We start from the raw sequence: 22044 nt of genomic DNA on the forward strand, positions 1-22044 counted from the left end.
AAAAGCCAATGCGATGAGGTTGCTGAATAAATAATCAGTTTGGAAATTTGGCAAACTGTGTCCTCTCAGTAACCTGATATGAAGTCAGTTTCACTGAATTTTAGCGTTGAGAAATACAAATGCTGTGATGTGGGAGAAATATGCTGACAATTGTACCAACAGCCATTTGTAGCACAGTAAACTGTACTTTTAAATCATTGATGAGACGTTGGCGTCGCTGGCTAGGTCAAATTTATTGCCCATCCCTAACTGCCCTTGAGAAGGTGCTGATGAGCTGCCTTTTTGAGACACTAGACTCCATGTGGTGTAGGTACACCAAAGTGCTGTTAGGGTGTTTTATGTTTGAGGTTATCAGATTCGCTTTGTCCAGTGAACGCAAGCTGTGCCCTTGATATTAACACATCAGTTGGTGCTTGAAACAATATAGGCAGAGAGACCGATTAACTGAACAAACACTGGTGGTTTATTGGAACTAGGAACAGGACACTAACACCATGTGTGCTTCTTCAATAACCCCCAGCTCTAGACTCTCAGTTACCCAAGAAGCCCACGTTGTGTAGCTATTGGTCAATACAGTCACAACATCAGTTCTCTAAAAGGTACATAGCACTTCACTTTGCCACAGGGAAGGAGTTTCAGGATTTTGACCCAGCGACAGAGAAGGAAGGGTGATATATTTCCAAGTCAGGATGGTGAGTGACTTGGAGGAGAACTTCCAGGTGGTGGTGTTCCCATGTCTGCTGCCCTTGTCCTTCTAGATTATAGTAGTTGTGTTTTTGAAAGGTGCTGCCTAAGGAGGCTTGTTGAGTTCCTGCAGTGCATCTTGTAGATGGTACACACTGCTGCCACTGTGCATCGATGGTGGAGGGAGTGAATGTTTGTGAATGGGGTGCCAATCAAGCGGGCTGCTTTGTCCTGGATGGTGTCATGTTTCTTAAGTGTTGTTGGAGCGCACTCATCCAGGCAAGTGGAGAGTATTCCATCACACTCCTGACTTGTGCCTTGTAGATGGTGGACAGGCTGTGGGAGCCAGAAGGCGAGTTACTTGCTGCAGGATTCCCAGCCTCTGACCTGCTCTTGTAGCCACGGTATTTATATGGCTGGTCCAGTTCAGTTTCTGGTCAATGGTAATCCTTAGGATGTTGACAGTGGGGGATTCAGTGATGGTAATGCCATTGAACATGAAGAGGCGATGGTTAGATTCTCTCTTGTTGGAGATGGCCATTGTCTGGCACTTGTGAGGTGTGAATGTTACTTGCCACTTGTCCAGGTCTTGCTGCATTTGGATAAGGATGGCTTCAGTATCTGAGAAGTCGCGAATGGTGCTGAACATTGTGCAATCATCAACGAACATCCCCACTCCTGACCTTATGATGGAAGGTCATTGATGAAGCAGCTGAACATGGTTGAGCATAGGACACTACCCTGAGGAACTCCTGCAGTGATGTTCTGGAGCTGAGATGATTGACCTCCAACAACCACAACCATCTTCCTTTGTGCTAGGTATGACTCCAACCAGTGGAGAGTTTTCCCCGATTCCCATTGACTTCAGTTTTGCTAGGGCTCCTTGATGCCACAGTCAAATGCTGCCTTGATGTCAAGGGCAGTCGCTCTCACCTCACCTCTGGAGTTCAGCTCTTTTGTCCATGTTTGAACCAAGGCCGTGATGAGATCAGGAGCTGAGTGGCTCTGGCGGAACTCAAACTGAGTGTCAGTGAGTGGGTTATTGCTAAGTAAGCGCCACTTGATAGTACTGTTGATGACACCTTCCATCAGACTACTGGTGATTGAGAGTAGTCTGATGGGGCAGTAATTGGCCAGGTTGGATTTGTCCTACTTTTTGCATACAGTATATACCCGGGCAATTTGATGCCAGTGTTATTGCTATACTGCAACAGCTTGGCTAGAGGCATGGGATGTTCTGGAGGACAAGGCTTCAGTAATATTACTGAATATTGTCAGGGGCCATAGCCTTTGCAGTATCCAGTGCCTTCAGCCATTTCTTGATGTCACATGAAGTGAATCAAATTGGCTGAAGACTGCCATCTGTGATGCTGGGGACCTCTGGAGGAGTTCATGTGAGGTTCCATAGGATTTTCAATTTGTTATTGTCCAAAATTTGGATAGAAACATATATTGCTGATGGAATACTCTCCACTTGCCTGGAAACTGAAGAAGCTCGACACCATCTAGGACAAAACAGCCCACTTGATTGGCACACACCAGCTTAAACATTCACTCCCTCTATCACTGACACACAGTGGCAACAGTGTGTACGATTTACAAGATGCACTGCAGCAACTTACTAAGGGTCCTTCGACAGCACCTTCTTTATTCATTCATGGGATGTGGGTGTCGCTATCTAGGCCAGCATTTGTCACCCATCCCTAATTGTCCTTGAGAAGGTGGTGGTGAGCTGCCTTCTTTAACTGCTGCAGTCCATGAGATGTAGGTACATCCACAGTGCTGTTAGGGAGTTCCAGGATTTCGACCCAGTGACAGTGAAGGAATGGTGACACATTCCCAAGTCAGGGTGGTGGGTGACTTGGGGGGAACTTCCAGGTGGTGGTGTTCTCATCTATCTGCTGCTCTTGTTCTTCTAGGTGGTAGCGGTCATGGATTTGGCTGCCTAATTCTCCTGCTGTTACCACCTATCAGGCTTATTGGAAGGATTTACAGGCTGATAATCAGTCTATTTAGCCACACTGTGCATGCATCTTCCATGGCCATCTAGTCCTGAAGCGGGACTTGAACCCAGAGCTTCCGGCCCAGAGGTAGCGCCTGCATCACAAGACCCCCTGCCACAAGTATAACTGGTTTTAAAGCATTTGAGCTTCAAAGCCATTTACCTACAGCAGGTGGAAAACGATAGGAAGCTGCATCTATTGCAGTCTCTCTTTCCAAAAAACAAATGTGGATATCAAAATTTCATTTTTTTTAAAAAAGATTAAAAATCACATCTGCAGACTGACTGGCTCATTCATAAAATCTGTATAACCCCTTATTTTTGATGAGTGATCTGACTGGCGGCAAATCGCGAGCTTTTGGCTTGGAGGGAAGTAACAGAAAAAGATTTGCAGCAAAGAAAGGGATGCGCAGGTCAAGAAATCCTGGGCCATCTGAAGCAGGTACTCAAAGGCAGCAATAGCAACATAGCAAAATATTACTGCTGATTTCAACTTGTGACATTTGACCCAGAAGCAGTGAAGAAAATTTGTAATTTCTTTAAATGGTCTGTGGAATCTACTTGTTTTTAGGAATGTTTGAAAAGGACTTTTAAGACCTTGCCTCAATTGTAATGGGATCAGTTGTAATTTTCTAGGATAATAAGGAATACTGATCCACCTGGCCTGACAACCCTTGACCTGGAAGCAGCACCAACACAAAGGTGGTTAAGGAAGAAGTGGTGCGGTTGGCTGACACAAGGAAGAGCTACAAGCAATGGAACTGGCGGATGAAGGCAATCAGTGCACAGATGCAGACACAAAGAAAACAGACAGAGACAGAAAGATCAACACAGAATTCTTGTGACAAATAGCAAATCACTCTCAGGAAGAGGTTAGTTTTTGGCAGAAAGGGAGACAGCAGCTCTTGAAGGTACTGTGTGAACTGGCTAAAAAAGGTATAAAATGTGGAAAGCTATGTGAATAGCTCAGAGACACTAAAAAGCTGGGTGTTTTCCTAAAAACGGCCAAACCATGAACCAGGGTAATGTTAGTTGGTTGAACCTCTGGAAAGCTACACCATCAGGACTGTCATAACCAGAGAGAGAGAGAGGGAGAGGATTTATAGAATTATCCCTTGCTGCTGATAATCGTACCCAATGAAGGTCAAAGGTGAAAGCTGATGTCGGATAGGACTCCTGACCTACACTGCGTGAATAAACAGCAGCATATTGGGAAAACTGTGTATCTAGTTAGTGCCACAATTATGTGGGCAATGCTGCAAATATTTGGGGTTGCTAAGACGTATCTTCATTTTGTTGATTATTTAAAGTGAAACTTACCCCTTTATTTGAAGCATAACTTGCCTGCTAATTCATGTGCAAGTTGCGTTGGATCTGATTCGTGTTAAAGTAAATATTACAAAAAGTGGAATCTTGTTGGTAATTTCTTCCCTTGGGAGTCACTCAATAAATTTGGTTAGTTTGGTTTATGGTTTCCCCCACAGGGATCATAACAAACTTAATGCAGTTGAAAGGATTAAGAAATCTTCTTTCAATTAACACGACAAAAAAAAAAGAACTGGTCCATTACCCTCTGAACGTTTTTTAATTCTACAGTGATGTTGCATCACAATACTTCAGAACACATTGGATGCCCAGCTGTACAGTACAGAACCAAAGCTGTCTGAGCTTTCTTTGTAACAAAAATACCAGTTTAGTAAAAGTTCCTTTTTTTAAAAAAAAAAATTGCAAGCTGTGTACCTGCAGTCAGACTTGTGTTTGACTCATCTCCAATTCAATCTGTAAAGAGCAAACATCAAACAAGATAGATTTCGAGGTGCACTTTCCAATGCATCAACAGAATGTTGGTCACGTAATATCAGAAGCTTGCCTTAGAAGTTGAACCTAGACCAAATGCAACCAACACGAGATCTCCCTCTAATTCTGCTCATTGGTCAAGTTTGTCCAGCATAGCTGCCTCCTTTCATGCTTGGATCTTCGTCCTAAGAGTTCCAGTTACCAAATAAATCTCAGCTCAGGCAACCTGCTCACACCTATATTTTACATAAATGGGGAATATTTATCCACACTGGGAATCATCCAACTCAGTTGCTGAGCATGATTTTGGAAAACATGTCACAAACCATGTCGTTCCTCTAACTTAATCAAGTCTAAAAGGGTCAATAATACATCTTCTCAACAATTTTCCAAAAAAAAAAATTCCAAACTATTTTAAGGAATAAAACAAAAACAAAAACAAAAAAAAATACATGGGTCACCGGTATTCAGGGCAATTAGTTGGAAATTAGACGTAGGAATGATGCTCTGTGCTAGACATCACTGACATCCAAATTCAGCTATGTCACTGTGCGATGGAGTTGAGGGAAGGGAGGAAGAGGGAGACTCTGGTGTCCATCCTTATCGCAGTGTACAGTGGTTGAGACAGGGTCTATTCCATCTGTCACTTCAGATACAGCTGTCTTCCAGTGGAAAAAAAAATCACAACCAATTTATAGGCAACAACATTTAAAAAGCAATTTGGTGAAATTCAGATTTTTGTTTGGTATTTGGCAGCTGAGATGCAGTGCAAATTCCCACACTTGTGTCTTTCGTCCCCTCAATTTCCCGTTAGTGTCCGCACTGCGGTTTAATCTCATTGCTTCTGCTGCATTGCTTCTTTCCTTGCCGCATCCTGTAGCAACTGCGTGTCCACCTCGTCAGCTGGGAGCTGTACATAGCGCACCACTGAGCCACGGATAAAGCAGTTCTTTACAGAGAGCTGGGAGGAAGAACATCTGACATTAATGCTCCTGTTGCAAAGCAAGGATCATACAGACAATCAAAAGGATCAAAAAGAAACGAGAAATATTTCAATAGCAAAGAATCGGCTGGAGTACTTACTCCTCTTGTGCGCTTGCGAGACCCTCATCCTCTTCACACCCCCCAACCATTTAACGGAAATGACAGCTTGGCCAGTAGGGAGCAGAAAACCCTGGGTCCCAAGGCACATAGCAGTAACTGTTACTAGTGTTCTTGGGGGAGGGGAGCCAGTCACTCCCTACCCAGTCCTGTTCAACATGCAACTCCAGTTCCACACCATATGGTAGCTCCCTGACGCCCTTTAGCAAGCTGAACCGCTACAAAGTGGAGGAAACGGCCGTAATTTCTCCACTAGCTGAGAATAGGCTTTACATTTACTGAATCTAAGACATTGAGCTGCTGGGCTCTCAATACAGGTTGCGTGTCCTTACTGGGCAGTGACAAAGGAGCATCATAACACCCCTGAAAAATTTCCAGAACTACCGGGAAAAGGCAGGGGAGTGGCACTCAATGTGGTAGTCTTGCAGTGTGGCAGCACAGACATGACGGGCTGAAAGGCAGCCTCCTGTGCTGTAACCATTCTATGATTCTATGAAAATACAATGTGCGTTTAAAGGGGGAAAAGCTAGTTAAGTCGGTAGCAACTTCAACATTATAACCATTCGCTGGGTGAAGAAGTTTCTTATAATTCTTTGTTGGGTTTCTTTGTAACTATCTCATCTTTAGAGAAATAGAGCCCAAATTGTTTTCTTATTCCAAACTGCTTCCAGACTGCAACAGTTCAAGGAGGCAGCTCACCATCACCTTCGCAAGGGCAATTAGGGATGGGCAATAAAAATGCTGGCCTAGCCAGCGGCGGCCACATCCCATGAATGAATAACAAAAAAAAAAAGGCCAACCTGTAAAAATCAGTTTGAGCGAAGTAAACTGAACGTTCTCTCTACATTGTCCGAAGTTCACCCCGTGAAGAATGCAGTATAAATTTTGCAATATTTAGTGTTGTCTTCCCAAGTGATAAAGCCCAGCCACCTACGATTCCCAAAGGGCAAGCAGTGAGCTACCAAAGCCTCTTGAAGTCAGGCATCAGGAGAAAGGAGGACCTTCAGATGCCCCCACTATTCTGTCTTTGGCTGGCCTCTGATCATTGAAGTGATAACTTGTGAGGACACAACTCCTACAAAAAGCTCAGTGAATGTTCGCAGCACTCACCATGTGTGGATATTTCTCTGGATCAGTCACACTGATATCTGTCAGTTTGATGTTCAGGTACTAAAAAAGATCAAGAGACAGTGAGATCAACCTGCAAACCACAATTTCCAGAACATTCAGAAACATTAAAGCATTATGACACAGAAATAGGCTGTACAGCCCAACCAGTCCGTGCTCAATCCCCTTGGAGGCTGGGCTGATAAATAACACTTTCACAGCACCCATAAAGTCATAAGAACATAGGAAATATTAGACCATGTGGCCTGTCGAGGCTCCTCCTCCATTCAATATGATCATGACTTATCTTCAGCTTCAACTTTACTTTCTTGCCCACACCCCAAATCCCTCGATTCCCTGAGACACTAAATATGTCTAAATATAATTAATGTTGGAACATCCAAACCCTCTGAGTTAGAGAATTCTACAGACTTAGAACTGCGTGAAGAGATTTATCCTCATCTCAGTCTTAATTGATCAACCCCCTATCCTGAGACTGTGCCCCCATGTTTTAGATTCTCCAGTCAGGGGAAATGACCTCTGTCTACCCTGTCAAGGTCCTTCAGAATCCTGAATGCTTCAATGGGACTCACCTCTCACTCTAGACTCCAGAGAATACAGACCCGATTTACACAGCCTATCATAGGACAACCCTCTCAACCCAATCTAATACAGACCTTCAACCTGCATAATCCTGCCCTCCCAAGCAGGTAGGGCAAAAATACAATTTGGAACAGGTCAGTAACTGTGCCAGATAGGTGATCAAACATTTCCTATAGGGAGGCAGGTATAATCCAAGTTGGATTGACGCAACAAACTCAATGGAAATATACGGCCACTTGCTCAAACAAAAAACAGAAAATGCTGGAAAAATTCAGGTCTGACAGCGTCTTTGGAGGGAAACACAGTTGACGTTTTGAGCCTGAAATACTCTTCTTCAGAGCTGGCCACTTGCTCAACACTGATTTGCCCTGACTTATACCTTGAAAGTTGTCCTACACAGCTTTGGCATTTAACAAAACTATAATTCAGTCATAAACAACGCCAAAATATGCAACCCTCACCTGATCAACGGAGTGTAAGGTTCCGCAGATACTGAAAACAAAAAAAAAGTTCACATTTTTGCATTAGAAATCAGGTCACTCCATCTCTTAACTTTCCAACATAAAACACAAATACCGTCATGCCCACATTTCCCCATTCTTACAAAGTATTTAAAGCACAAGCAGGCCATTCGGCCCTACTGGCCTATGTCGGAGTTTATGCCCCACACAAGCCTCCTCCCACTCTGCTTCATCTAACACCATTAACATACCCTTTTATTCATATGTTTATCCAGCTTGGACTCAAATGGATCCATGCTATTCACCTCCACTACTCCTTGTGGCAGTAAGTTTCCACGTTTTGCTCACTTCCTAAGTAAAGAGGTCTCTGCTGAATTCCCTATTGGATTTATTAATGACTACCTTATATTCATGGCTCTAACTCACTCACAAGTTAAAACATAAAGTACAGACAATTGAGAAACCTATCAGAAACAAAGGAAGAGTAAGTTACAGCAAAAACAAAAAGAACCTTTTACCAAGATTACCAAGTCAGGCAGCACTTGTGGAGACAGAAACAGAATTACCATTGCAGATCAGTGACAATTCATCAGAAAGCGCATCAACATTCCTTATTCATTCATGGGATGAGAGCATCACTGTCAAGGCTAGCATTTGTTGTCCATCCTTATTTGTCCTGAAGTGGTGGTGGTGAGCCAACTTCTTGAACTATTGCAGTCTACATCCACAGTCAGGGAAGGGGTTCCAGGATTTTGACCCAGCGACAGTGGAGGAACAACAATGTAGTTCCAAGCCGGGATGGTGTGTGGCTTGATGGGGAACTTGCAGTTGGTGGCGTCCCCATGTGTCTGCTGCCCTTGTCTGACCAGGTGGTAGAGGTCACTGGTTTGGAAGGTGCTGTTGAAGGAGCCTTGGCGAGTTGCTGCAGTGCATCTTGTAGATGCTACACACTGCTGCCACTGTGTGTCGGTGGTGGAGGGAGAGAATGTTTATGGTAGTGCTGATCAAGCGGGCTGTTTTGTCCTGAATGGTGTCAAGCTTGTGTTGATGGAGCTGTACTCATCCAGGCAAGTGGAGATAATTCCAAAACATTCCTGACTTGGGCCTTGTAGATGGTGGACATGCTTTGGAGAGTGAGTTATTCGCCACATAATGCCAGCCTCTAACTTGCGGCCACATAACTTATATGGCTGGTCCAGGTACATTTTTGGAGACCCTAGGATGTTGATGGTCATTATGGTACCATTCAGCAATGGTAATGCTACTCAGCATCAAGGCGAGGCAGCTAGAATCTCTCCAGATGAAGATAATCTAACGTTAATTGCTTCTCTCTCCATGGATGCTGCCAGACCTGCTAAGTGTTTATAGCATTTTCCGCTTTTTATTTTAGATTTCTAATACCTGCAGTATTTTGGTTTTGTATTCGCTTTCTACTAAGTCTGGGACTAATTTTATTTTAAGCACCTAGAGAATGGCTGGAACCTCAAAAATTCACCTCATTTTTATTGAAGCAGGATTAATTAGTTTGAGAGGTAGGTTAAGAATGGATTAAAAAAGGAAAGAAAGCCTTGCATTTATATAACATCTTTCGTGACCATCGAACATCCTGAAGTATTTTACAGCCAATGAAGTACTTTTGAAGCGTACTTACTGTTTAATGTAGGAAATGAGGCAGCCAATTTGCACACAGAGTGCTCCCACAAAGAGCAATGTGATAACGGCCAGAAAATCTGTTTTATCGGTGGTGGTTGAGGGATAAATATTCGCCTGGGCACCTCCTCTTCTTCAAAATAGTGCCATGAGACCTTTTACCTCCACCCAAGTGGGCAGACAAGGCCTCAGTTTAATTTCCCATCTTAAGGACGGCACCTCCAAGAGTGTAGCACAACCCTCAGTCCTATACTGGAGTGTCGGGCTAGATTGGTGTGCTCAAGTCTCTGGATCCACAACCTTTAGACTCTGGCAAGAGTGCTACCAACATGCCAATGAGCCATTTCTGAATATTACAGTGCTTCAATGTTATGAAGGGTACAGATTCATTAAACATTCATGCAGAGCAGAAAGCAGACAGGTAGAAAGCTCCAAATGATTCTCCGATGTTACCTTCTCTTTAAAAACACTCAAGTGCCTCAGTGGCAGGAAGTCAGTTTGTTCATTTCGCCTTCTTGCTATTCACATACTTCAGGAGGTAATAATGGAGCAAAATATTGCAAAATCTAAACAATCTATTGTTGGGGAACTACAGCAGGTCCTATAGTCTCTTATCATTTCCTGCTTATGTAATCGCATGGACTTTCCAACACACCCTGGAATCAGTCACTCTACACTCCCAGAGTTCACACGTAGACAGTTTCCACAGTGGTCAATAAGCCAAGATTGGAAAAAGTAACAATGGAAAGTCATTTGGAGCTTTCCCGCAAATTCTGCTCTGCAATGTGCTCAAACACCTTGTGGATTTGTAACCTTTATAATATTGATGAAAGCTAAGCAGCCACAGAAATTGTTTCATCCATTCCAAGTTGACAGTGCTGTCCATAGGCCTGTCCAGGCCAGTATTTCTGATGCAATATTAACTCACCACTTTTTAGTTTAAGGCATAGCTTGCTAAGCTACACTCTGTAAAGAGGGGGAACTGTTGCAGACAAGTTAGAACTTTCACCAGTAACATTGCTTATACCACCCCATCATCATCTGCTGTCAGAAACAAACTAATGCAAGGTGCACTCACCTGAGATCGTTCTTTAATTCCACAACAACATCTTTCCCAACCAGGGATTTGAAAAACGAATAAAATAACTAAAACATTCAAAAAAAAAGAACTTATTAAATTGAGTCAGGGCATTCTTTTGTCATCAAAGCAGCTTGACTTTAAAATGAGTGAAGTATAGTTGATTGGGCAAAAGATTTGAGAACCTCCAGCTCAGTCAATAGGACTTGCAACCAAGTCAGAAGGTGATGGGTTTATGTTCCACGACAGATTGGAATACATGATACACGTCACTCAATAGCACAGAGTGCATACCGAGGGAGCACTGTATCAACAGCAGCGCCATTGTTCAGATGGGATATTAAACGGAGACACCCATCTGCCATCCTCAAGTAAACATAAAAGGATCAGAAAGCCACTATTTAAATTTGAACAGGAACTTCTCCCAGTGTCTTCACCAACATCCCTCACTCAAGCCAAGACGACTTGCATTTATCTGGCAACTTTATAAACCTCAGGACATCCCAAAGTGCTTTCAAGCCAATGAAGCACACTTGAAGTGCGGTCACTGTTGTAATGCAGGAAACATGACTACCAATTTGTACACAGCAAGCTCTCAAAAAGAGCAACGTGACAATGTCCAGGTCATCAGTTTTTGTGATGACGATTGAGGGAAAAATATTGACCAGGCTAAATTCTCCTTCACTTCTTCAAAACAGTGCCTCTGAAGCGCTTACATCCATGAGAGAGGCCTCAGGTTAAAAAGTGGCACCTCCAGTAGCACAGCACACAAGTCAGTACTGGACAACATCTTAGCAAAGATTTTCGTACTCCAATGTCTGGAGTGAGACTTGAAGCTACCAACTTTTGATTCAGGTGAGGTGGTGACCCCTTCCCACCACCACACTCCTCCCTCTCTCCCTCCGACACCACACTCCTCCCTCTCTCCCTCCGACACCACACTCCTCCCTCTCTCCCTCCGACACCACACTCCTCCCTCTCTCCCTCCGACACCACACTCCTCCCTCTCTCCCTCCGACACCACACTCCTCCCTCTCTCCCTCCGACACCACACTCCTCCCTCTCTCCCTCCGACACCACACTCCTCCCTCTCTCCCTCCGACACCACACTCCTCCCTCTCTCCCTCCGACACCACACTCCTCCCTCTCTCCCTCCGACACCACACTCCTCCCTCTCTCCCTCCGACACCACACTCCTCCCTCTCTCCCTCCGACACCACACTCCTCCCTCTCTCCCTCCGACACCACACTCCTCCCTCTCTCCCTCCGACACCACACTCCTCCCTCTCTCCCTCCGACACCACACTCCTCCCTCTCTCCCTCCGACACCACACTCCTCCCTCTCTCCCTCCGACACCACACTCCTCCCTCTCTCCCTCCGACACCACACTCCTCCCTCTCTCCCTCCGACACCACACTCCTCCCTCTCTCCCTCCGACACCACACTCCTCCCTCTCTCCCTCCGACACCACACTCCTCCCTCTCTCCCTCCGACACCACACCCCTCCCTCTCTCTCTCCCTCCGACACCACACCCCTCCCTCTCTCCCTCCGACACCACACTCCTCCCTCTCTCCCTCCGACACCACACTCCTCCCTCTCTCCCTCCGACACCACACTCCTCCCTCCGACACCACACTCCTCCCTCCGACACCACACTCCTCCCTCTCTCCCTCCGACACCACACTCCTCCCTCTCTCCCTCCGACACCACACACCTCCCTCTCTCCCTCCGACACCACACCCCTCCCTCTCTCCCTCCGACACCACACCCCTCCCTCTCTCCCTCCGACACCACACTCCTCCCTCTCTCCCTCCGACACCACACTCCTCCCTCTCTCCCTCCGACACCACACTCCTCCCTCTCTCCCTCCGACACCACACTCCTCCCTCTCTCCCTCCGACACCACACTCCTCCCTCTCTCCCTCCGACACCACACCCCTCCCTCTCTCCCTCCGACACCACACTCCTCCCTCTCTCCCTCCGACACCACACTCCTCCCTCTCTCCCTCCGACACCACACACCTCCCTCTCTCCCTCCGACACCACACTCCTCCCTCTCTCCCTCCGACACCACACTCCTCCCTCTCTCCCTCCGACACCACACTCCTCCCTCTCTCCCTCCGACACCACACTCCTCCCTCCCTCTCCCTCCGACACCACACACCTCCCTCCGACACCACACTCCTCCCTCTCTCCCTCCGACACCACATCCCCCTCTCTCTCTCTCTCCAGCACACCCCCCTCTCTCTCTCTCTCTCTCTCCAGCACACCCCTCTCTCTCTCTCTCTCTCTCCAGCACACCCCCCTCTCTCTCTCTCTCTCTCTCTCTCCAGCACACCCCCCTCTCTCTCTCTCTCTCTCTCTCCAGCACACCCCCTCTCTCTCTCTCTCTCCAGCACACCCCCCTCTCTCTCTCTCTCTCCAGCACACCCCCCTCTCTCTCTCTCTCTCTCCAGCACACCCCCCTCTCTCTCTCTCTCTCCAGCACACCCCCCTCTCTCTCTCTCTCTCTCCAGCACACCCCCCTCTCTCTCTCTCCAGCACACCCCCCTCTCTCTCTCCAGCACACCCCCCTCTCTCTCTCTCCAGCACACCCCCCTCTCTCTCTCTCCAGCACACCCCCCTCTCTCTCTCTCCAGCACACCCCCCTCTCTCTCTCTCCCAGCACACCCCCCCCTCTCTCTCTCTCCAGCACACCCCCCCCCTCTCTCTCTCCAGCACACCCCCCTCTCTCTCCAGCACACCCCCCTCTCTCTCTCTCTCCAGCACACCCCCCTCTCTCTCTCTCTCTCCCAGCACACCCCCCTCTCTCTCTCTCTCTCCAGCACACCCCCCTCTCTCTCTCTCTCTCTCCAGCACACCCCCCTCTCTCTCTCTCCAGCACACCCCCCTCTCTCTCTCCAGCACACCCCCCTCTCTCTCTCTCCAGCACACCCCCCTCTCTCTCTCTCCAGCACACCCCCCTCTCTCTCTCTCCAGCACACCCCCCTCTCTCTCTCTCTCCAGCACACCCCCCCCTCTCTCTCTCTCCAGCACACCCCCCCCTCTCTCTCTCCAGCACACCCCCCTCTCTCTCCAGCACACCCCCCTCTCTCTCTCTCTCTCCAGCACACCCCCCTCTCTCTCTCTCTCTCTCTCTCTCTCCAGCACACCCCCTCTCTCTCTCTCTCTCTCCAGCACACCCCCTCTCTCTCTCTCTCCAGCACACCCCCCTCTCTCTCTCTCTCCAGCACACCCCCCTCTCTCTCTCTCTCTCCAGCACACCCCCTCTCTCTCTCTCTCTCTCCAGCACACCCCCCTCTCTCTCTCTCTCTCCAGCACACCCCCCTCTCTCTCTCTCCAGCACACCCCCCTCTCTCTCTCTCCAGCACACCCCCCTCTCTCTCTCTCCAGCACACCCCCCTCTCTCTCTCCAGCACACCCCCCTCTCTCTCTCTCCAGCACACCCCCCTCTCTCTCTCTCCAGCACACCCCCCCCTCTCTCTCTCTCCAGCACACCCCCCCCTCTCTCTCTCTCTCCAGCACACCCCCCCCTCTCTCTCTCTCTCCAGCACACCCCCCTCTCTCTCTCTCTCTCCAGCACACCCCCCTCTCTCTCTCTCCAGCACACCCCCCTCTCTCTCTCTCCAGCACACCCCCCTCTCTCTCTCTCCAGCACACCCCCCTCTCTCTCTCTCCAGCACACCCCCCTCTCTCTCTCTCCAGCACACCCCCCCCCCTCTCTCTCTCCAGCACACCCCCTCTCTCTCTCTCCAGCACACCCCCCTCTCTCTCTCTCCAGCACACCCCCCTCTCTCTCTCTCCAGCACACCCCCCTCTCTCTCTCTCCAGCACACCCCCTCTCTCTCTCTCCAGCACACCCCCCTCTCTCTCTCTCCAGCACACCCCCCTCTCTCTCTCTCTCTCTCTCCAGCACACCCCCCCCTCTCTCTCTCTCCAGCACACCCCCCTCTCTCTCTCTCCAGCACACCCCCCTCTCTCTCTCTCTCCAGCACACCCCCCTCTCTCTCTCTCTCCAGCACACCCCCCTCTCTCTCTCTCCAGCACACCCCCCTCCCTCTCTCTCTCCAGCACACCCCCCTCTCTCTCTCCAGCACACCCCCCTCTCTCTCTCCAGCACACCCCCTCTCTCTCTCTCTCCAGCACACCCCCCTCTCTCTCTCCAGCACACCCCCCTCTCTCTCTCCAGCACACCCCCCCCCCTCTCTCTCCAGCACACCCCCCCCTCTCTCTCCAGCACACCCCCCACTCTCTCTCTCCAGCACACCCCCTCTCTCTCTCTCTAACCACCCTCTCTCTCCAGCACACCCGCAATCTCTCCCCCCACCAACCCCCCTCTTTCTCTCCTCCCACCACCCCTTTCTTTCCTCCCTGCTTTCTCTCCTCCCCCGCCACTAGACGTCTCGCTCCCCATCGCCACCCCCCTCTCTCCCCCCCATCGCCACCCCCCTCTCTCCCCCCCATCGCCACCCCCCTCTCTCCCCCCCATCGCCACCCCCCTCTCTCCCCCCCATCGCCACCCCCCTCTCTCCCCCCCATCGCCACCCCCCTCTCTCCCCCCCATCGCCACCCCCCTCTCTCCCCCCATCGCCACCCCCCTCTCTCCCCCCCATCGCCACCCCCCTCTCTCCCCCCATCACCACCCCCCTCTCTCCCCCCAATCGCCACCCCACCATTGCCACCCCTTCTCTCTCTGCCCCCACATCCTCAACCCCCCTCACTCTCCACCCCCATCACCATCCCCCCTCACTCTCCATCACCACCCTCTCCTCCCCATCGCCAAGTCTCTCTCTATCCCCCCCATCACGACCCCTCTCCCCCCTATCACCACCCCCCTCGTCCTCTCCACACCCTCCCTCTCACACCCTCTACCCCTCCTCCGACACCCCCTTCTCTCTCTCTCCCACCCCCTCTCCCTCGCCTCATCACCCCCTCTCTCGCCCCCTTACCCCCTCTCTATCGCCCTCTCACGCCCCCTCTCCCCCGACCCCCCTCCCCCATCTCTCGCCCGCCTCTCCCCGCCCTCTCTCTCCCTCCTCTCACCCCCGCCCCCTCTACCTCTCTCTCCCTCCTCTCACCCCCGCCCTCTCTATCTCTCCTCCCTCCGTCTCACACCCCCTCTCCTCCCCCTCCCCTGCTTCTATCCCCCCTCCTCTGCTTCTATCTCGCCTCCCCCACCCTCTCCCCCACCCTCTCCCCCACCCTCTCCCCCACCCTCTCACCCCCTCACCCACACTCTCACCCCCTCCCCCACACTCTCACCACCCCCCTTTCTCCCCCTCTCCCACCCTCTCACCCCCTCTCCCACCCTCGCACCCCCTCTCCCTCTCCCCCACCCTCTCACCCCATCTCCATCTCACCCTCTCTCCTCCTCCCCCACCCTCTCAGCCCCTCTCCTCCTCCCCCACCCTCTCACCCCCTCTTCTCCTCCCCCCCACCCTCACCCCCTCTCCTCCTCCCCCACCCTATCCTCCCCTCCCTCTCTCTCAGCCCCGCCCCTCCCCTCCCTCCCTCTCTCTCACCGCCGCCCCTCCCCTCCCTCTCTCTCTCTCTCACCCCCGCCCCTCCCCTCCCTCTCTCTCTCACCCCCGCCCCTCCCCTCCCTCTCTCTCTCTCTCCCCCGCCCCTCCCCTCCCTCTCTCTCTCCCGCCCCTCCCCTCCCTCTCTCTCTCCCGCCCCACCCCTCCCTCTCTCTCTCCCACCCCCGCCCCACCCCTCCCTCTCTCTCACCCTCACCCCTCCCCTCCCTCTCTCACCCCCGCCCCTCCCCTCCCTCTCTCTCTCTCTCCCCCGCCCCTCCCCTCCCTCTCTCTCACCCTCACCCCTCCCCTCCCTCTCTCACCCCCGCCCCTCCCCTCCCTCTCTCTCTCTCACCCCCGCCCCTCCCCTCCCTCTCTCTCTCTCACCCCCGCCCCTCCCTCCCTCTCTCTCTCACCCCCGCCCCTCCCCTCCCTCTCTCTCACCCCCGCCCCTCCCCTCCCTCTCTCTCTCTCTCTCCCCCGCCCCTCCCCTCCCTCTCTCTCACCCCGCCCCTCCCCTCCCTCTCTCTCTCCCCCGCCCCTCCCCTCCCTCTCTCTCTCACCCCCGCCCCTCCCCTCCCTCTCTCTCTCTCACCTCCGCCCCTCCCCTCCCTCTCTCTCTCTCACCCCGCCCCTCCCTCTCTCACCCCGCCCCTCCCTCTCTCTCTCTCGCCCCCGCCCCTCCCCTCCCTCTCTCGCCCCCGCCCCTCCCCTCCCTCTCTCTCTCTCTCACCCCCACCCCACCCCTCTCTATCTCTCTCTCACCCCCGCCCCTCCCCTCCCTCTCTCTCTCTCTCACCCCCACCCCTCCCCTCCCTCTCTCTCTCTCTCACCCCCGCCCCTCCCCTCCCTCTCTCTCTCTCTCACCCCCGCCCCTCCCCTCCCTCTCTCTCCCTCTCACCCCCGCCCCTCCCCTCCCTCTCTCACCCCCGCCCCTCCCCTCCCTCACCCCCGCCCCTCCCCTCCCTCTCTCACACCCGCCCCTCCCCTCCCTCTCTCACACCCGCCCCTCCCCTCTCTCTCTCACCGCCGCCCCTCCCCTCTCTCTCTCACCCCCGCCCCTCCCCTCCTCTCTCTCACCCCCGCCCCTCCCCTCTCTCTCTCACCCCCGCCCCTCCCCTCTCTCTCTCACCCCCGCCCCTCCCCTCCCTCTCTCTCACCCCCGCCCCTCCCCTCCCTCTCTCTCTCTCTCTCTCCCCCGCCCCTCCCCTCCCTCTCTCTCTCTCTCACCCCCGCCCCTCCCCTCCCTCTCTCTCTCCCCCGCCCCTCCCCTCCCTCTCTCTCTCACCCCCGCCCCTCCCCTCCCTCTCTCTCTCACCCCCGCCCCTCCCCTCCCTCTCTCTCTCTCACCCCCGCCCCTCCCTCTCTCACCCCCGCCCCTCCCTCTCTCTCTCTCGCCCCGCCCCTCCCCTCCCTCTCTCGCCCCCGCCCCTCCCCTCCCTCTCTCACTCTCTCACCCCCACCCCACCCCTCTCTATCTCTCTCTCACCCCCGCCCCTCCCTCCCTCTCTCTCTCTCACCCCCGCCCCTCCCCTCCCTCTCTCTCTCTCTCACCCCCGCCCCTCCCCTCCCCTCCCCTCCCTCTCTCTCTCTCTCACCCCCGCCCCTCCCCTCCCTCTCTCTCTCTCTCACCCCCGCCCCTCCCCTCCCTCTCTCTCCCTCTCACCCCCGCCCCTCCCCTCCCTCTCTCTCTCTCTCACCCCCGCCCCTCCCCTCCCTCTCTCTCCCTCTCACCCCCGCCCCTCCCCTCCCTCTCACCCCCGCCCCTCCCCTCCCTCTCTCACACCCGCCCCTCCCCTCCCTCTCTCACACCCGCCCCTCCCCTCCCTCTCTCACCCCCGCCCCTCCCCTCCCTCTCTCACCCCCGCCCCTCCCCTCCCTCTCACTCTCTCTCTCTCACCCCCGCCCCTCCCCTCCCTCTCTCTCACCCCCGCCCCTCCCCTCCCTCTCTCTCTCCCACCCGCCCCTCCCCTCCCTCTCTCTCACCCCCGCCCCTCCCCTCCCTCTCTCTCACCCCCGCCCCTCCCCTCCCTCTCTCTCCCTCTCACCCCCGCCCCTCCCCTCCCTCTCTCTCCCTCTCACCCCCGCCCCTCCCCTCCCTCTCACCCCCGCCCCTCCCCTCCCTCTCTCACCCCCGCCCCTCCCCTCCCTCTCTCACACCCGCCCCTCCCCTCCCTCTCTCACCCCCGCCCCTCCCCTCCCTCTCTCTCACCCCCGCCCCTCCCCTCCCTCTCTCTCCCTCTCACCCCCGCCCCTCCCCTCCCTCTCTCTCACCCCCGCCCCTCCCCTCCCTCTCTCTCACCCCCGCCCCTCCCCTCCCTCTCTCTCACCCCCGCCCCTCCCCTCCCTCTCTCTCCCTCTCACCCCCGCCCCTCCCCTCCCTCTCACCCCCGCCCCTCCCCTCCCTCTCTCACCCCCGCCCCTCCCCTCCCTCTCTCACACCCGCCCCTCCCCTCCCTCTCTCACCCCCGCCCCTCCCCTCCCTCTCTCTCACCCCCGCCCCTCCCCTCCCTCTCTCTCCCTCTCACCCCCGCCCCTCCCCTCCCTCTCACCCCCGCCCCTCCCCTCCCTCTCTCACCCCCGCCCCTCCCCTCCCTCTCTCACCCCCGCCCCTCCCTCCCTCTCTCACCCCCGCCCCTCCCCTCCCTCTCTCACCCCCGCCCCTCCCCTCTCTCTCTCACCCCCGCCCCTCCCCTCCCCTCTCTCTCACCCCCGCCCCTCCCCTCCCCTCTCTCTCACCCCCGCCCCTCCCCTCCCCTCTCTCTCACCCCCGCCCCTCCCCTCCCCTCTCTCTCACCCCCGCCCCTCCCCTCCCCTCTCTCTCACCCCCGCCCCTCCCCTCCCCTCTCTCTCACCCCCGCCCCTCCCCTCCCCTCTCTCTCACCCCCGCCCCTCCCCTCCCCTCTCTCTCACCCCCGCCCCTCCCCTCCCCTCTCTCTCACCCCCGCCCCTCCCCTCCCCTCTCTCTCACCCCCGCCCCTCCCCTCCCCTCTCTCTCACCCCCGCCCCTCCCCTCCCCTCTCTCTCACCCCCGCCCCTCCCCTCCCCTCTCTCTCACCCCCGCCCCTCCCCTCCCCTCTCTCTCACCCCCGCCCCTCCCCTCCCCTCTCTCTCACCCCCGCCCCTCCCCTCCCCTCTCTCTCACCCCCGCCCCTCCCCTCCCCTCTCTCTCACCCCCGCCCCTCCCCTCCCCTCTCTCTCACCCCCGCCCCTCCCCTCCCCTCTCTCTCACCCCCGCCCCTCCCCTCCCCCTCTCTCTCACCCCCGCCCCTCCCCTCCCCTCTCTCTCACCCCCGCCCCTCCCCTCCCCTCTCTCTCACCCCCGCCCCTCCCCTCCCCTCTCTCTCACCCCCGCCCCTCCCCTCCCCTCTCCCTCACCCCCGCCCCTCCCCTCCCCTCTCCCTCACCCCCGCCCCTCCCCTCCCCTCTCCCTCACCCCCGCCCCTCCCCTCCCCTCTCCCTCACCCCCGCCCCTCCCCTCCCCTCTCCCTCACCCCCGCCCCTCCCCTCCCCTCTCCCTCACCCCCGCCCCTCCCCTCCCCTCTCCCTCACCCCCGCCCCTCCCCTCCCCTCTCCCTCACCCCCGCCCCTCCCCTCCCCTCTCCCTCACCCCCGCCCCTCCCCTCCCCTCCCCCTCACCCCCGCCCCTCCCCTCCCCTCCCCCTCACCCCCGCCCCTCCCCTCCCCTCCCCCTCACCCCCGCCCCTCCCCTCCCCCTCACCCCCGCCCCTCCCCTCCCCTCCCCCTCACCCCCGCCCCTCCCCTCCCCTCCCCCTCACCCCCGCCCCTCCCCTCCCCTCCCCCTCACCCCCGCCCCTCCCCTCCCCTCCCCTCACCCCCGCCCCTCCCCTCCCCTCACCCCCGCCCCTCCCCTCCCCTCCCCCTCACCCCTCCCCTCCCCTCCCCCTCACCCCCGCCCCTCCCCTCCCCTCCCCTCCCCCTCACCCCCGCCCCTCCCCTCCCCTCCCCCTCACCCCCGCCCCTCCCCTCCCCTCCCCCTCACCCCCGCCCCTCCCCTCCCCTCCCCCTCACCCCCGCCCCTCCCCTCCCCCTCACCCCCGCCCCTCCCCCTCACCCCCGCCCCGCCCCTCCCCCTCACCCCCGCCCCGCCCCTCCCCTCCCCCTCACACCCGCCCCTCCCCTCCCCCTCACACCCGCCCCTCCCCTCCCCCTCACACCCGCCCCTCCCCTCCCCCTCACACCCGCCCCTCCCCTCCCCCTCACCCCCGCCCCTCCCCTCCCCCTCACCCCCGCCCCTCCCCTCTCTCTCACCCCCGCCCCTCCCCTCCCCTCTCTCTCACCCCCGCCCCTCCCCTCCCCTCTCTCTCACCCCCGCCCCTCCCCTCTCTCTCACCCCCGCCCCTCCCCTCTCTCTCACCCCCGCCCTCCCCTCTCTCTCACCCCGCCCCTCCCCTCTCTCTCACCCCCGCCCCTCCCCTCTCTCTCACCCCCGCCCCTCCCCTCTCTCTCACCCCCGCCCCTCCCCTCTCTCTCACCCCCGCCCCTCCCCTCTCTCTCACCCCCGCCCCTCCCCTCTCTCTCACCCCCGCCCCTCCCCTCTCTCTCACCCCCGCCCCTCCCCTCTCTCACCCCGCCCCTCCCCTCTCTCTCACCCCCGCCCCTCCCCTCTCTCTCACCCCCGCCCCTCACACACCTCGTCCCCTCTCTCACCACCTCTCCTCCCCTTCTCCTCACACCCCTCGCCCCCTCTCTTCCCCCTCGCCCTCACCCCCTTTTCTCCCCCTCTTACCCCTCCTTCTCCCCTTTCTCTCTCACGCCCTCCTCCTCCCCTCTTTCACCCCCTCCTCCTCCACTCTCTGACCCCCTCCTCCTCACTCTCTGACCCCCTCCTCCCCTCTCTCACCCCCTTTCCTCCCCATCTCTCGTATCCCCTCTTCCTCTGTCACCCACTCTCCTCCCCCTCCCCCCTTTCTCACACCCCCTCCCCCCTGTCTCACACCCCCTCCCCCCTGTCTCACACCCCCTCCCCCCGTCTCACACCCCCTCCCCCCGTCTCACACCCCCTCCCCCCGTCTCACACCCCCTCCCCCCGTCTCACACCCCCTCCCCCCGTCTCACACCCCCTCCCCCCTGTCTCACACCCCCTCCCCCCTGTCTCACACCCCCTCCCCCCTGTCTCACACCCCCTCCCCCTGTCTCACACCCCCTCCCCCCTGTCTCACACCCCCTCCCCCCGTCTCACACCCCCTCCCCCCTGTCTCACACCCCCTCCCCCCTGTCTCACACCCCCTCCCCCCTGTCTCACACCCCCTCCCCCCTGTCTCACACCCCCTCCCCCCTGTCTCACACCCCCTCCCCCCTGTCTCACACCCCCTCCCCCCTTTCTCACACCCCCTCCCCCCTGTCTCACACCCCCTCCCCCCGTCTCACACCCCCTCCCCCCTTTCTCACACCCCCTCCCCCCTGTCTCACACCCCCTCCCCCCTGTCTCACACCCCCTCCCCCCCTGTCTCACACCCCCCTCCCCCCTGTCTCACACCCCCTCCCCCCTTTCTCACACCCCTTCCCCCTGTCTCTCACCCCCTCCCCCCCTGTCTCACACCCCCTCCCCCCTTTCTCACACCCCTTCCCCCTTTCTCTCACCCCCTCTCCTCCCCTCCCCCCTTTCTCACACGCCCTCTTTCTTTTTCTCTCTCTCCCCCTCCTCTCTCCCACCACCACCATCCATTCCTCAACCCCCCCTCTCCCCTCCCAAACAGGCTAAACCTAACTCCAACCCAGTACGCGCTCCATCCGGGGGCTTGGGTCAGCGGGCAAGTCCCCGGCTTTGCTGCGGCCTACGGGCTGTGTGTGTGTTTGTGTCCCTCTCTCCTTCCACAAAGTGAGATTTGCTGATGGACTCCGCATCCTCGCCTTCCTCTCTCCCTACCCGGCCCTATTCCCGAGTTGGGCCCAGTCCCCGGGTCCTCTCACCATGTTGTTCGCAGCAGCTCCGGGGGGAACCCAATTCAAACCGACTGCGCTCCCGTTCCGCTGTGTACTCGCTCTCGCGAGAACACTCGAAACCCCGCCCACAGCC

At 56.2% G+C, this 22044-nt stretch overlaps 1 protein-coding gene across 1 annotated transcript; it reads right to left on the minus strand.

Moving 5' to 3' along the window:
* Positions 1-4252: 4252 nt before the first annotated feature.
* On the minus strand, positions 4253-22044 carry smx5. The gene is made up of 5 exons (XM_078566437.1): positions 21939-22044; positions 10484-10551; positions 7756-7786; positions 6695-6754; positions 4253-5444 (listed from the first exon to the last, which is right to left on the minus strand). Exons 1-5 carry the CDS (start codon positions 21939-21941, stop codon positions 5319-5321), a joined length of 288 nt encoding a protein of 95 aa, XP_078422563.1. The 5' UTR covers positions 21942-22044; the 3' UTR covers positions 4253-5318.

Source organism: Cetorhinus maximus, chromosome 21 (assembly GCF_964194155.1).
Source record: "Cetorhinus maximus chromosome 21, sCetMax3.hap1.1, whole genome shotgun sequence".
In the NCBI taxonomy this organism is placed as follows: Eukaryota; Metazoa; Chordata; class Chondrichthyes; order Lamniformes; family Cetorhinidae; genus Cetorhinus; species Cetorhinus maximus.